At 33.0% G+C, this 15,026-nt stretch overlaps 3 protein-coding genes and 1 non-coding gene across 5 annotated transcripts; 1 reads left to right on the top strand and 3 right to left on the bottom strand.

The window, feature by feature from the left end:
- Positions 1–210: 210 nt before the first annotated feature.
- Positions 211–3,315, bottom strand: LOC104770729 (uncharacterized). Of its 2 annotated transcripts, none has more exons than XM_010495189.3 (14): positions 3,056–3,315; positions 2,878–2,977; positions 2,627–2,728; positions 2,429–2,526; positions 2,265–2,348; positions 1,999–2,135; positions 1,812–1,884; positions 1,664–1,709; positions 1,455–1,564; positions 1,251–1,358; positions 1,109–1,168; positions 955–1,016; positions 562–877; positions 211–482 (listed from the first exon to the last, which is right to left on the bottom strand). In XM_010495189.3, exons 1-14 carry the CDS (start codon positions 3,134–3,136, stop codon positions 270–272), a joined length of 1,590 nt encoding a protein of 529 aa, XP_010493491.2. In that variant the 5' UTR covers positions 3,137–3,315; the 3' UTR covers positions 211–269. The 2 variants fall into 2 exon arrangements, with proteins under 2 accessions (XP_010493491.2, XP_010493490.2); XM_010495188.3 differs by having other exon boundaries at positions 1,664–1,728; positions 1,810–1,884; positions 3,056–3,277.
- Positions 3,316–6,445: 3,130 nt separating this feature from the next.
- Positions 6,446–7,948, top strand: LOC104770727 (uncharacterized). Its single transcript, XM_010495186.3, has one exon. The coding sequence runs from the start codon at positions 6,773–6,775 to the stop codon at positions 7,676–7,678; it is 906 nt and encodes a 301-aa protein (XP_010493488.2). The 5' UTR covers positions 6,446–6,772; the 3' UTR covers positions 7,679–7,948.
- Positions 7,909–11,616, bottom strand: LOC104770728 (long chain base biosynthesis protein 2a-like). The gene is made up of 12 exons (XM_010495187.3): positions 11,255–11,616; positions 11,087–11,152; positions 10,879–10,967; positions 10,602–10,747; positions 10,391–10,515; positions 10,187–10,280; positions 9,939–10,102; positions 9,556–9,717; positions 9,133–9,259; positions 8,840–9,006; positions 8,613–8,720; positions 7,909–8,389 (listed from the first exon to the last, which is right to left on the bottom strand). Exons 1-12 carry the CDS (start codon positions 11,378–11,380, stop codon positions 8,294–8,296), a joined length of 1,470 nt encoding a protein of 489 aa, XP_010493489.2. The 5' UTR covers positions 11,381–11,616; the 3' UTR covers positions 7,909–8,293.
- Positions 11,617–13,715: 2,099 nt separating this feature from the next.
- TRNAQ-UUG (transfer RNA glutamine (anticodon UUG)) lies at positions 13,716–13,786 on the bottom strand. The gene has a single exon. It is a non-coding gene; the product is annotated as a tRNA-Gln (tRNA).
- Between the last annotated feature and the right edge of the window lie 1,240 nt (positions 13,787–15,026).

Here is a 15,026-nt window from a genome sequence, read left to right as displayed (position 1 = left end):
GGGTTATTGATTTCAAAGTTGGGGTACGGAATTCAAATATTCATAAACATAATGTATGTTTAGGCCAGATCAATAGTCAAATGTATGAATTCAACACAGGGCTATTATCGGGGTATGAAAAAGCCGTTTTTCCCTTACTTTATAGTATGACTTATGAAGTACTTTACTACTAGATTATATGATTCAAAGGCAAGTCAAATAAGCAAATCGTTGACAAATAAAAGGACTCAAGCTTTTACCTCAAAAGATGAAGTTTTTTTTTTTTTTTTTTACAATTCTTGAGATGGAATTAAAGGGAAAACAGTATCGAACACAACCCTCGCAAAGACATGCCTCGTTTCCGGAAAATCCCCTGAGAGTAACGAACCATACTCGATCTTGCTTCCTTGCTTCGCCTCAAATCCCATTTGTTGTCTCTCTTCTTTTCTCACACACTCGAAGATTCTGCCTGCTCTCAGGTACAATTGCAGCGGTATAAACACCTACAAACAAGTAACCAACATATTAGGACATCGGTTTCACACTTTGTATTGTAAACATTTGTTCAAGAGCTTTTATTACCATATCTGAATACGGTGCTTGAGGGTAAGCTGCCATAGCTTTCGAAATAAAATATCCATCAGTCATCTGGTTTAAGGCATCTCTGATAGATGCATCAAGATCCATGACTTCGTCCAACATGGTTTCGAAGTTAAGATTCTCCTCGCGCTCTACTAGCTCGAAGAAGCTTTTATCGTGTGGTCTAGTGATCTTCTTTGTGATTTCCACTGCTTCTAGAATATCTCCACAGTTGTGTACAGCAAGGCTAAACGCAGCTACAACTAAAGGACTTCGAGGTTGATCAGCAAGTGCTTTATGAAACGCCAAGATTGCTATCCTGTAAATTTTCCAGTAAGAAGGAGGAATGTTCAATGCTTAAGATAAGACATGAATTCAGATGAGGATCTGTCTTACCATAAGCTGCTGTGACAAGGTCTATCAGGCGCTAACAATTTATCCAAATTAGCAAATAGAGACTGCATCAGAGAATTCAGTTTCAGTTTCTTGACTCCATGTTGTAAACGACAAAACACATCTACAACTATATGAGAGACGCTTTCTTTCTTACCAGAAGCATGTTAGTCCTTTTGTCACGTCTCCTGAAACCACTGCGTACAAGATACGCTGCCTGTGAAATCAAAATTAGACAAGACAAACATTAGTAATAAGGCAAAACAGAGAGACAGAAACAAACCCTTAATTCCATTTACCTGAAATGGTAGAAGAGTCTCTAGGATCCCAAATTTCCACAACAATCTCAAAGAAGCTTCTGCTGATCCATAAGCTAACATGTAATTCATTTCCATCAAGATCCTTCCCTGACAGAATCATTCATGAACACGATATAGGCTAGCACAATATGCAAAGATTATATATTTCTCATTTAGAGGATAGATGCTGTAGTGTGAGCCTACCTTGTCAAGTCTTTGTACTAGTAAAGAAAGGTTCTTAATATAATGAGCTGTTTCCTTGGACATTCTGAAACTTAAACGCGCAGCAATTCTAATGGCACGAAGGATCCGAGCTGGAAATGTCATAAATTATGAGCTTGATAAGTTTTCACTATATAGAGACTAAATAAATAGGTTACAGGGGAAATTATGACTTCTTTTGACAAACTTACCACAGTCCTGTTGAAAAGATGTGCCAGCGTGAATCACTGTTCGAACCTGTGATTGTAGAAACACACTGAGAATAAATGTAAAATCACCAAACAATGGTCTGAAATTATTATCTGAAAGCAAATTAAAGTAGAACACATTCACACACACTTTAGCTTTTTTAATATCTTCTATTCCTCCCAGATAGTCATATACCACTTTGGCATATGGATCAAACATCAACCTGAGGTAGGAAAAACAATGTAAACACACAAAGATACATGAGGAAGGAGAAACTTATAGAATCTTGAAAATACTAATGAAAAAGACAAACCACTGAAGTATTAACAGTGATTACCCATTAATTGTGAAATCACGTTGCAAACAGTTATTCAAACGGATACAGTCCTCGTCCCCATCTGAGCCGCTTGATTCTTTGAGTTCAGTTCTCATGTTTCTCGGGGAATTCTGTGCAGAGGTACTAAAACTTGAAACCTAGTCACATAAAAGAAAGCCAAATGAAAAAAATAACAAAAACAAAGTGAATTCAAACACATAAGCTTTTCCTTTTGCTATGCATATATTGTCCTTGTAAGAAATCAAAAGACTAGTTTAAAAAAAAACCTCTACTAAATCATCTCCAACGTGTACGTGACATATAGGAAACCTTCTTCCAACAATTTCACATCTTGGGAAAGTCCGAACCACCTAAGCATCATAGAAGCACAAACAAAACTCAAAATCAGATTGGGATAATGTAAACAGTGAGAAGAAAAAAGAGGACCAACCTCTTTAAGTTCTGCAGAGGTGAGTATATCAAAGTCTTTAGGTGTCCTCTTCAGAATAAGATCCCGTACACATCCTCCCACAAGGTAAACATCATGTCCTAGAGGTTAACATAAGCAATAATAATATGAGACATAGTTGAATATAGTTTTTGAATACTTAGAGAAATCTAAGGGACTTTGAAGCAATCAATCATCAACCTTTGCTCTTAAGGCCATTGAGCACTTTTCTAGTGGGTATTGCAATCATTGAACTGCTTATCCCAAGGTCTTTTGAATTCAGTTGCTTCCACTCACAATCCCCTTTATTTGCCAAATCAATCAAATCAAACCAAAAAGATAAGAGAACTAATTAGTATCTACCCAAAAATGTTTGACATATCAACAAGATTGTAGAATACATTATGACTAACAACAATGAATTCATGACTAAATCATAAACTTAAGCTTACTTGTTCGATCAGCAACCTTGTCTTGACGATCACTGTCTTTGATGAAACCATCTGAGTCATCAATTATCTCAATTGCAGCAGCAACAGTGTTGAACCGAATCTAAAAACCGAAACAGCCGAATTAAGATATAAGCAGAATTATAATTGTGTCAAAGAAAATTGGAAAAAGAGTTCACACCTTCCATAAACGGTGGTGGTACTGAAGAGTACGAACATGAAAATATGATCTGCAAGTGAAACCCACACTGGAAATCACCATGGGAATTGACAAAGAGTCAACATTTCATTGTTATGGGTTTTCAAGTAAGTTACCAAAGGAGAAGAGAGAGAGAGAGAGAGAGAGAGAGAGAGAGAGAGAGACTTAGGTGCTCTTCTACTTTCTGAGGTTAAGGCCGGTCCGGGAAGGAAAAGGTTTTTTTGGCCGATACAACGCGTCACGCGCCGTTCTGTTTGAAGCTCTTGTCGTTTTAATGTTACCCCATCGAACATCTTGCCGTTTCTATCAAATACAATATTTATAAATTATTTGTGTTGTGGTCTTTATTTGTATATTTAATGAAATACATATATAATCAGTTGTAGTTATATATAATATAAGAACATCTTTTCAATATTTCTAAATTAGTCTACCATAAAATAATTTAATTTTGAGTTTTACTTTTACTTTTAAAATATGAAAATACTTTTTCTATCGAGTTACTTAAAATGATGATAAAAAAAATAAAAAATATAAATACAACTTATATTAATATTGAATATTATGTCCTTTTCATATATTAGAAAATATTGGATATTTTAAAATACTCTATCATAAAACAAATTTTAATTTTTACTTTAAAAAATATGAGTATTTTATATCTGAATATAATATCTTATCCAAACAGTTGCTTCTGTCCAAGCCATTTTTGGCAGCTTGGATTAAAATCACTGTTTTCGACAATGTAAAAATGATTGCGACAATGTAAAAAAGTATTAAATATAAGTTTGCATATTATGACTAAAACTGTTATCATATGATTTTGCAAAATTAAATATCTATTTTCAAATTTGAATAGATTTGAGATTGTTTTTTTTAATTAATCTTTTTATTTATAGAAAATAATATAAAATTGGAAAACAAACTATATAGCGAATGAGATATTGTATATTATGCAATCTAAATATTGTTTATTCCACAATCGATATCTCTTCTCAATATACATATTATATGATTATTCTTTAGGATACACGTTTTGTACAATTAGAAAATAGATGATTGTCAATGCGACATTTGTATTGTGTATTATTTTGTATTATTATCAAAAGATTAATTTATGAGTATATTTTTGTACGATTTATAATTTATAAGAAAGAATGTCACTTAGCTATATACATCAATTTTGTTTTGAAAAAATCAACAATGTAAAGTTCTTAAGTATAAAATGAAATAAAATCGTTCTAGTAAGAATTTAGATAGTCTTGTCATTTACATTTTTAATCTGTGATTAATTCAGAGAAATGTGGATTTTAAATTCTAAAATACTTCCAAATATGTACATTTCTAAATATCCCTTTATTATTAATTTGGAAGTACATTTGTCAAAGTAACATTTTTGAAAGATTTACATAATTAAACCTTTGCCATTTGACTAAATATCAAAACTTGAAGTTATTATTTGTAATATAATCATACATTAAATTAGTACAAAAAAATATACTTTAAATAATTCTAAAATAAATTAATATACATATTTAAATATTTTAGATAATATTAACTTGTTAAAAAAACTTAAATTCTTGCTGATCATTATATGAAGCGGGTTAGAGTTTACACAAACATGATTATATAGTATTTTTACGGATTAGTCTACTAATGTATGCAAAATATTTTAGTCTGATATCAAAAGAGTTAACTAAAAGTGTTACAAAAATCATAATCGGTAGTACCAAACACAAAAAAAAATTATCTAAAATTATAGAATCTAAATATTAATCAAAATATATTAAAAATAATATAACATATATTTTTTCTTAATAATTATTAAAGATATATATTTTGTTGTATATCTCAAGTTAAAATATAGTCAAATACGTTAATTTTGTAAATGATAAATTTTTTGGTAAAGAAGTATGTCAAATTCAAAAAATTGAGCTGACCAGAAAATACTCAATTTGTTTTTAAATTAGTCTCCTAAGAAGACGAAATTATTTGTAAGAATATAAAAGAAGAAGACCAATTTACTCAAAAGAGAAAGTTTTTTTTTAGGGTTTTGTGCAAAAAACCCTTCAAATAATATTTTTTTGCAAGAAAACCCTCCAAATTAAATTAATGCAGGTCAATACTACCATCTCAAAAGTCATCCGCAATATAACCCTTCTCTGTATCGATAACGTGGCAATTCAAAATCTTCCTGTTTTGAAAACAAAAAAACGGCAAAGCATTGAACTTTTTTAAATTTTTAATAAAAATTAAATAAAACAAAAAAAAATTGTTTTCTTCCTTCCCCGTCTTCTTCTCCCTTCCTCATCTTCTTCTTTCATTTCTCTTTAACAAAATCAATGGCACTAACAGTGTAAACCCAAGAGCAGAGATTGACCTACGAACTCCGATCAAAGAGCTCAAATATTTCTTCTTCTTCTTCCTTTGATTATATATATGCAACAAACAAAATTTCTAATTTCAAAACCTAAGCCCCTAATCCAAATTCGTGAAATTGAGGTCAATTTGGTATTAAAACTGAACCTTCAAGCGTAAAATTGAATATCCAATTCATAAAATCGAGTTTTTATGTATAGACCTTCGGCCCCAATTGTGATTTTCACAACTTATGCAACCTCGGGTACCGGAGATGACAATTGCGGAGGTTCCTTGCCGCGTTTACAGAAGCTCGTGTGCTCTCGTTTTTGTTATTTGATTTGAAATTTGGATTCTTGTTTGATTGATTTTTAGGGATTGATTATGACTATATACCAATGAATTTGCTTAAAGGGGATCAATTGGATCCATGTTCATAATTTTTTCTTTTCAGATTTGATTCATATTCACAGTTATAGAGAAATTTGAAGAATTCGAGCTCCTTGACCAGAGTTCTTGGGTCAATCTCTGTTTTTGGGTTTACACTTTATGCTGTTAGTTCCATTGATTTTGTTGAAGAGGAATCGAAAGAAGAACACGGGGAAGGGAGAAGAAGATTTTTTTTGTTTTCTTTAATTTTTATTAAAAATTAAAAAATCAATACTTTGCCATTTTTTTTGTTTTCAAAAGAGCAAGATTTTTGAATTTCCACGTCATCGATATAAAGAAGGGTTATATTGTGGGTGACTTTTGAGATTGTAATATTGACCTGCATTAATTTGATTTAAAGGGTTTTATTGCAAAAAAATATTACTTGGAGGATTTTTTTGCACAAAACCCTTTTTTTTTAACAACATTACCTAATTTATAAGAAAAATGAAATATGTATAGAAAGTTGGAAAGAAATCTATAAAAAATGATAATTAATAACCCAAGACAACTAAATGGATTCGTTGCAAATCTGTAAAAGTCAAGATATATACAGAAACAAAGATAAACTTTATGCAATTAAAGGATATTGTTGTGTTACTTATTATTAGGTAAAAAAATAGAGAAGGGTTGAAATATGTTTATGACAAAAGAGTAAAAAACAGAAATTACAAAGAGCTCAACAAACACGTGTCCACTATTTGAACGCCTCTCTCTCTCTTTTGCTTTCCTTCTGAGGACAATCCTCTCTCTCTCTCTTTCTCTTTCTCTCGAATCCAATTTCTCCAGATAAAAAACCTAATACTCTACTGCGCATTTTAGCAAGATATGGTTCTTCCAGAGTGAAGTAGAAGAAGAAGAAACTGAGTAACTCTCTCTCTCCTTTCGATTCCTCTCCGTTTCTCACTGACCATGGCCGAGCTACAGTCAGTAGAAGGTCACCAGATTAACGGCGGATTTATCCCGCCGGCGATAATAACTTCCGCCGAAGCACCGGAAACATCCGCCGCCGCCACAGTTTCAGTCGGATCGAAACGATTGAGAAGACCTAGCGTTAGGTTAGGAGACATCGGCGGCGACCAGTATCACCACCAACACGTTGTCGCGGCTTACGATTCGCCGCACGTGCGTCGGCCGAAATGGAGGCCGAGTGGTGGTGGTAACAACAGGAAGGAGCCGAGTAATCAGAGTGGGAGGACGACGTCTTCGTCTAGGACGAGAGCTATGACGAATTTGAGCTCCGGGTACGAGAACGCCGGAACCCTAGATGAAGATCCGATTGCGATTGGGAGTTGGCGGGTTAAGAAATGGGTCAAATCATCCGGTGGTGGAGAGACTGCGACCACGATGACGACGACGACGACGAATACCACAGCTTCAGCGAAGCGAGTTCGTTCGAATTGGGCGGGGAGAAACGATGGTGATGAGAAACTGAGTGGAGGAGAAGAAGAGGAAGATGATGACGATGAAGAAGAAGAAGAAGAGGAAGATGAATTGGGAGAAGAAGGGTTTAGGGATTTTAGCAGAGAAGATTCTGAGAGTCCGATGAAAGAACGAACGCAGGAGAATAGGAGAAGGTACGATGTTGAGTTATCAGGTGATTGGCAAAGCGGTGGGAGAGGAAGAGAAGGTGTTAAGATATGGTTACAAGAGTTAGGGTTAGGGAGATACTGGCCTATGTTTGAGATGCATGAAGTTGATGAACAAGTCTTACCATTGTTGACTTTGGAGGATCTTAAAGATATGGGGATCAATGCTGTTGGGTCAAGGAGGAAGATGTATTGTGCTATTCAGAAGCTTGGGAGAGAGTTCTCTTGAACTGAAGAAGAAGAGATAAGCCAAGAGTTTTGGGGTTTTTTTTTTTTTTGTGTGTGACAGCCATTGGCAATGTAAGCTGCAATGTCTGAAGCTCTTTTCTTTTTTTTTTTTTTTTGTTGATCTTTTGATGTTTTTGTTTGGATGTAACAATTAGTTAGTTGTTGTAATAGTAGAGGAAGATGATGATGATGAAGAAGGATGATTAACTTGATTGTGATTGTACCTTCTGGTTTTTATGGTTGGGAACTTATTTGACCATTTCTCCAAAAACCTTTTAGTCAAAACTCAAAACATAGGAGATGATGCAGCAGTTGTTCCGAGTAATTAAAGAACTCTGACATCATTCAACAAGATTACTTACTATACAATTAAATTCTCGGTAGAAAAAAAAAAACGTGAAGAAGAAAGAATCACATAAATGCAGAGTAGCATCATAGTAGTAAGTCAAGACTTGAGGAAAGGTGGACTGACTCTGGGTTGGATTTTTGATACGGGAGGAAATGGCTTGAGCCCTGAGATAATCAGATTTGTGTGTTAAAGCCGAAGTTAAACTCTTAACACTGCATTTGCTTGCGTTTTCTTGGATGCATCTCTTATTTCACTGCTTTATTCTTTTCAGTCCAGCTTGATGTCATTTTTCGTCTGTTCTATCTTCTTTGGCTCTGCCGGGAAATATTTTATACCACTTAGGTCCCCTACTTTGCTTATAACCTGTGTCAAACACAAATGCATACATTAATTCAAACTTTGACTAGCATTGAAACCGAGCTTCTATCAAAACATATAGGCCCTTTCGTGGCTGTTTTGTGCTATGGGACTTCTGTGGAATTACGGGTATATTGTGTGGACGAGGGTTAACGCCCTAAACTTGGTATGGCTTTTCACTGGAGTTGACAAGTAAAATAAGGCAAGTGAGTAGAATGCAAGATTTTACCTTGAGGGCTCTTATAAGATCTTCTCTTGAATGAGATGCAGATATGCAAATACGTGCCCTAGCCAGCAGTAAAGGTGTAGCTGGGAAACCCACGACGACCACTGCCACCTGTTCAAAGTTTCAAGGTTACATTGCACCCACAAGTTAATCATTTACTCTTTTTGTTGTCGACTTTGCAGTAGTCCAGTTCTCAGATAATACTTTTAGATTTGATAAATAGAACTTACTTTTTGTCGCAGACATTCTCTTGAGAAAGCTGGAATTTTTGCTGGGTTGTAAAGCATTATTGGCATGACTGGGGAGTCATTGTCTCCAAGTACCTCAAATCCCATCTTCTGCAGTTCAGCCCGGAAAAAGTTGCTGTTCTCACGTATTCTAGCTAGCTTTTGTGCCCCTGTTCAGTATTTGATAAGTATGTTAGTTTTAAGGTTATATATCATGACCTGAATATACTAAATTGTACTCAGTCACAAACAAAAGAAGAGCAATTAATGACACGATGAGGAATAAACTAGTGTACCTCGATTTGAACCATCCTCTCCCAGAATAACTTTAATAGCAGATATGATTTGTTGTGCGGAAGGAGTTGGTATTGATGTTGCGTAAAGGTGAGCTGGACATTGATGCTTTAAATACTGGACGAGCTCCTATGGAAGTCGAACATAAAATAATAATAAATTGATTAGCCTTTTGTTGAATTTTGAGAAGTGTACAACTTACTTAAGCATCACATGGTATGTAAGTGGCTGTAGCGTGTCAGCTCTATACTTATCTTTGTCATTTCGACAGAAAGTTTTGACATCTGAGTGAAACTTACGGCTATCTAATTTCTTTTTGAGCTTAACTAAAAAGTCAGAACCTTAAATTACCAAAACAAGGTTAGACCTTCGAAATTTGCAAATAGAAGATCAGTAGATGAAAACAATTGTAAACAGTTGCTAACCTTTGATCCAGCAATATAGCCACCACAAGACCCAAAAGATTTCGTGAAGGTTCCCATCATTACGTCCACATCAGCTGTGTCAACTCCCAGGAGTTCACAAATACCCTTTCCTGTTTTACCAATTGCCCCAATGCTGTGAGCTTCATCCAAGTAAACATACGCCTAAAAACGAGGACAGAAGATAAGTTACGAGTATCACAACACAAAACTTCCAAATGATTTAGAAACTATGGCGACGCAAAGGGTAATTTAGTCAACAGAGTTCTCTAATCTCTCGTCAATGTTACATAATGAACCAAGTCACTTTTTCAGCGGGGTTTTTTGTGCACACACAAAATGGTTTCAGTAGTCAACAAATTCTCAAAATCAGACCTTTGCCTCACCTTATACTTCTTGCATATGGCAACAACTTCGGGCAGATGACAAATCTCCCCTTCCATGCTGTAAATGCCTTCAACAACAACAATAATTTTCTTCCATGGTCGATGTGTCCTAGGTTGACCATCTGCAATTTGTTCTCTCAAAACTCGTTCCAAATGGGAAGGCGCTAAAAAAAAACCAAAAGAATAAACATGTAAGCCATCCTTAATATGGAAAGAACCTCTGGAGCTGAAACACCAGAAATGCTTACTGTTATGCTGGAAAACGCGGATGGTGGCTCCTGAACCTCGAGCACCATTGACAATCGAACTATGGTTTAAAGAATCACTTATAATCAACCCTCCCTGTGTATAAGGCGGCACAAGAAATATATATAAAAAAAACCTAAGCATGGGTCTCAGAAAACAGATAAACATAGGCTTCCATAATATAAAAAAGGTAAGTCCTCGCATACCTTTCCAATCAAGACTGGAATGATAGCAGAGTTTGTTGCATAGCCCATGCCAAAAACAACAGCAGCAGGCTTTCCAACAAATCTAGTAACACATTCCTCAAGTTCTGCATGCACAGATGTAGTTCCTAATAGCAGAAAACAAGTTTATCAGCAAGCAGAACCAAAAAAAAAAAAAATGCTTCTAGACTCTCTAAAGTCAAAAACACTGTACCTGCATCAACACGAGAGCTACATGTACTTGCTGAAAATTTCTTCAAGGACTCGATAACACGAGGCGTGCAATATTCATCAAAAGAACCAAATCCGAGATAATTGTAGGATCCCAAATTGAGACACCTGCTAGTCTTTGTTGTTCGCCTACACACCAAAAAGGTTTACTAAGCAACTCTCTTTCACAAACTTAATGCTGAATCCAAAGCTTCCCCGAATTAAACTACAAAAGGTACAAATATAACAAGTACTACAAGAGCTGGTAGAAAAAAACTCACTTAAAAGTCTTGTTGTTATCGTTAGAGTAACGCTCAACCACATCAAACCAAGCATCAGGTGCACTCGATATAGGTCGTTCAAAACAATCCTTGAAGCAGATAGAGATTAACATTAGACATCATCTAAGAAGTAGCATAATTTGCAATGCCAATAACCAAATCAAATTCTAAACCAGAATACACGAAACCATAATTACTCGGAAATCACCTGAATCCGATGATACAATCGCCTAATGTAAAAGTCCTCATGTCCCAAACAGATCGGCGCGTATCCCTGTAAGACAATAATAATAGAGTTAAACAATATTGTACATTGATCCAAAACTAATCTAGTAACAACATTGTATATGAAATGGAGAAAAAGAGAGAGAGAGACATGGAGATTGGTGGTGAGCCACCAATCAATGAAGCGGCGGAAGAAATCACGGAGCTGGCCAAAAGCAAAGAGCAATCCGTAGCTGAAGTAGGTTGATACAGCGGTTAGATAAGGGATCGTAATCATCGTCGTCTTCTTTCTTCTTCTTCTTCTCCGGTCAAATCAATCAACTTACCTCTCTCGTCTCTCTCTCTATCTGGTAACGAGGAGATCTGGAGATTTTTCGACTCTTTGGAATTGAAAAGTTGAGAGAAAGAGACAGAGAGAGAGAGATTTGAATTGGAATCTTTTTCCCCTCCGTCAGATAGAGAAACTGAGAAAGGGATCGGATCATTAAAACCTTTTATTTTTTTTTTTAACGTAGGACTTCATATTTAAATTATTAAATTCAAATATAATTTCTATATTTTTTTTTTCTTTTTTAAAAAAACCTTAAAACAAAATACTGGAATAGAAACTATCTGTCTATCTAGAGCTTCCATCAAAATATTCATGTGCAATTTTGCACAACAACTATATTTAAACCTACGGTACACCGCGGGACAATATTTTTACAAAAAAAAAAAAAATTTAAAAATTATATTTATTTGTTAATTTTATTTTTTTGGTTTAGTGTTTAAGATTATATAATTGTAATTTAATTGTTAATTATAAAATTTGATCAATTGTATATCGCAGACACGCGACAATTATTTAGTTTTATTTATACTAATGTTACATTTGTACCGTATCAATTTCTTATGGTTATAAAAATAGAAATTTTTACTGCTTTTTAGATTTAACCCGTGAAAAAATTATTCTTACATTATTATATTTTTAAATTTTTAGTGTTTTTAAATTTAATCAATAAGTTTAAAGTTATTTAGATTTAACCCGTGAAAGAATTATATCCATAAAAGTTATTATTCAGTATACCGCATATTAATTTATATTATAAATACTCCAATTTATTAGATTTAACCCGTGAAATAATTATTTTGCATTTTTTATCAGCATATTAATAATCATTAAAGTTTTAATTGTTTATATGAAACAATATAGTTATTACTGAATATTAGAGTTTTTAAAAGAAGAAAATATTGTATAGATATTTTTGGCATATGTTATTAAGTGTAATAAATTTCTTAATATATAAATTGTTTTAGGAAATTATAAACCAAATTTGTAAAGACATTTTAAGAATCTAATTGATTCTGTTTGTATGTGCAATTTTTTAAGGATTAACTTTGTAAATAAGTATAATTTAAAGGACACCAAATGTACTTCACTTTATGGAAACACCACGGAATAATTATTTAGTTTTATTTATTATAATGTAAGAAATCTGAGGAATCAACCCCTAAGTACCTAAATTCGGCGCCAATAATTCAGTTCTATATATTTTTTTTTTACCAGAAAAAAATATGTAAAGCAAAAATTTCTATAGAAAGTCTATACAAACAAAATCTGTAAAGATAGTTTTGGTGATTTTATGGGATTAAAACTTTAATGGGTAGAGCTATTTTTGGAAAAATCGGAATGTATAAATATTGTTAAGATTTTATGACAATAAATGTAATAAATGTTGGTCGATTTAAGAAAGTTTAGTATTTGAGTTTTCCTGCAATGTTATTTATGGAATTTTTTTAGGGGTTAATGTTGTAAATAAAAATTTAAATAAGCAAAACTTAAAGGGCATAACACAAAATGTACTTCAAAAATGTTAATATAGAAGTACCTAAGAAATTCGGCGCCAATAATTCAGTTCTACATTTTTTTTTTTTTTTACCAAAAAAAAAAATATGTAAAGCAAAAATTTCTATAGAAAGTCTATACAAACAAAATCTGTAAAGATAGTTTTGGTGATTTTATGGGATTAAAACTTTAATGGGTAGAGCTATTTTTGGAAAAATCGGAATGTATAAATATTGTTAAGATTTTATGACAATAAATGTAACACATGTTGGTCGATTTAAGAAAGTTTAGTATTTGAGTTTTCATGTAATGTTATTTATGGAATTTTTTTAGGGGTTAATGTTGTAAATAAAATTTAAATAAGCAAAACTTAAAGGGCATAACACAAAATGTACGTAAAAAATGTTAATATAGATGGGTGATAACATGAACAAAATATTATATTGTTAGGGTCTAAATTTTTAGTTGCTAGAATTTTCGAAAAAAATGAGTTTTTCTTTGACATAAAATCAGAAGATGGTTTCAGAAAACCTAATACAATTTTAGCAAAGAAAAACTAAAATTTCAGAAAACCAAATAAAATCAGAAGATGTTTTGTCTCGTTAAGACAAGACAAAGATTAACAACCAAGCATGTAAAAAGTTAAGAGAGTTTGCGTACCTTGGGCCTCTTTAGAGTCCACTAATTTACATATTATTGGACCAGAAATAATAAAACCAAGGCCTTTTTATGTAATAGCTATTGCTAGAAAATAGTCAAAATGAAAAAAAAAAAAAAAAAAAAAAAGAGGTCCTACCGGGAGTCGACCCGGGTCGCTGGATTCAAAGTCCAGAGTGCTAACCACTACACCATAGAACCGCATGCTTCATTTGACAAAAGAATCATATTTATTGGTAGTGCTATGGTATTTTCTTTCTTTTTTTTTTAATTTTTTTTTTTTATTTTTTTTTATTTTCTTGAGACTTTGATTTTTATGCATCAAGTTTTAGAAATTCTTCTTTACATCCCTTTTACTAACTGTTTTTCCATGTGATTATTGCGCATCAAGGAGTAGATGGGATGGGAGAGAATGACTGTTAAAAAAAAGAAACATATAAATTTCCTTATAGAAACCAAATAAGGATTTCTAAGAATTAGGATATGTCATTGTTGACACCTAAAGAGTCTTCTTTATCAAAAGATGGGTTACATATAAGTATATAACTTATGTTACATCACTCCGATAAATACAATGTCAAGTTCGTTTTTGGTAACCAAAAATGTTTTCATCGTGCATGAACCAACTAAAGAGAACATAAAAGAAAAATCAATACTTCCTTCTCGAATTTCGATTTCGTTACAATATATGACTTTTAGTTTTGATATAATTTGTATATTAATTCGATTTGTATTTTTCATCTTTGCATGAACCAATCAAATTTGCAAACCTGCAAGAGACTAAAACAATAAGAAAAAAAAAACGGTTTGGTTTTCAGTCTGATCCGGTTTAGAAAAGTATTGATTCGAATTGAATACAGTTAACTAATTAATTTTCATAATACAATAAAACTAAGTTATAGATAAACCTTCTTTAAAATACGTCCATACACCTAGAAAGGCATAAATCATAAAAAATGCTTTTCGTGAAAAGATTAGATCTTTGATGAATTTATTAAAACGTTTTAATATATACGTGCCATATCACATTTCATTATCATACAGTTATGTGAGTATAGATATCTAATAATATAGTGTGAGCAGATGAACATTATTAATTAGCAACATAATAATATAACTTTTTGTAAAGAAGAGGGCAAAAATTGTGGTGCATCAAAGCTGCCGGCCAACTCTATACTAAAAGCCAAAGGATGGAACCATGCTCAAACGTTTTGCCTTATCATGGATGAAGATATCCTCATACTTAATTTATATATATTTTCTAATTCAGTCGGATTTGTACAAGGCACGATGATAATGGAGAGTTTAATATACATTATATATATATATTTTTATCATATATGTGTGTATATACACACAAATCAAGCACATATTCTTTGGTTTAACTAACCGAGTACGGCTTCCTATTTAATAAATCACTAGGATATATCCCGTGCTTAAA

Source organism: Camelina sativa, chromosome 20, assembly GCF_030686135.1.
Source record: "Camelina sativa cultivar CO46 ecotype springtype chromosome 20, ASM3068613v1".
In the NCBI taxonomy this organism is placed as follows: Eukaryota; Viridiplantae; Streptophyta; class Magnoliopsida; order Brassicales; family Brassicaceae; genus Camelina; species Camelina sativa.
Note: the sequence above shows the minus strand (reverse complement) of the source record. Positions and strands in the feature narration are given on the sequence as shown.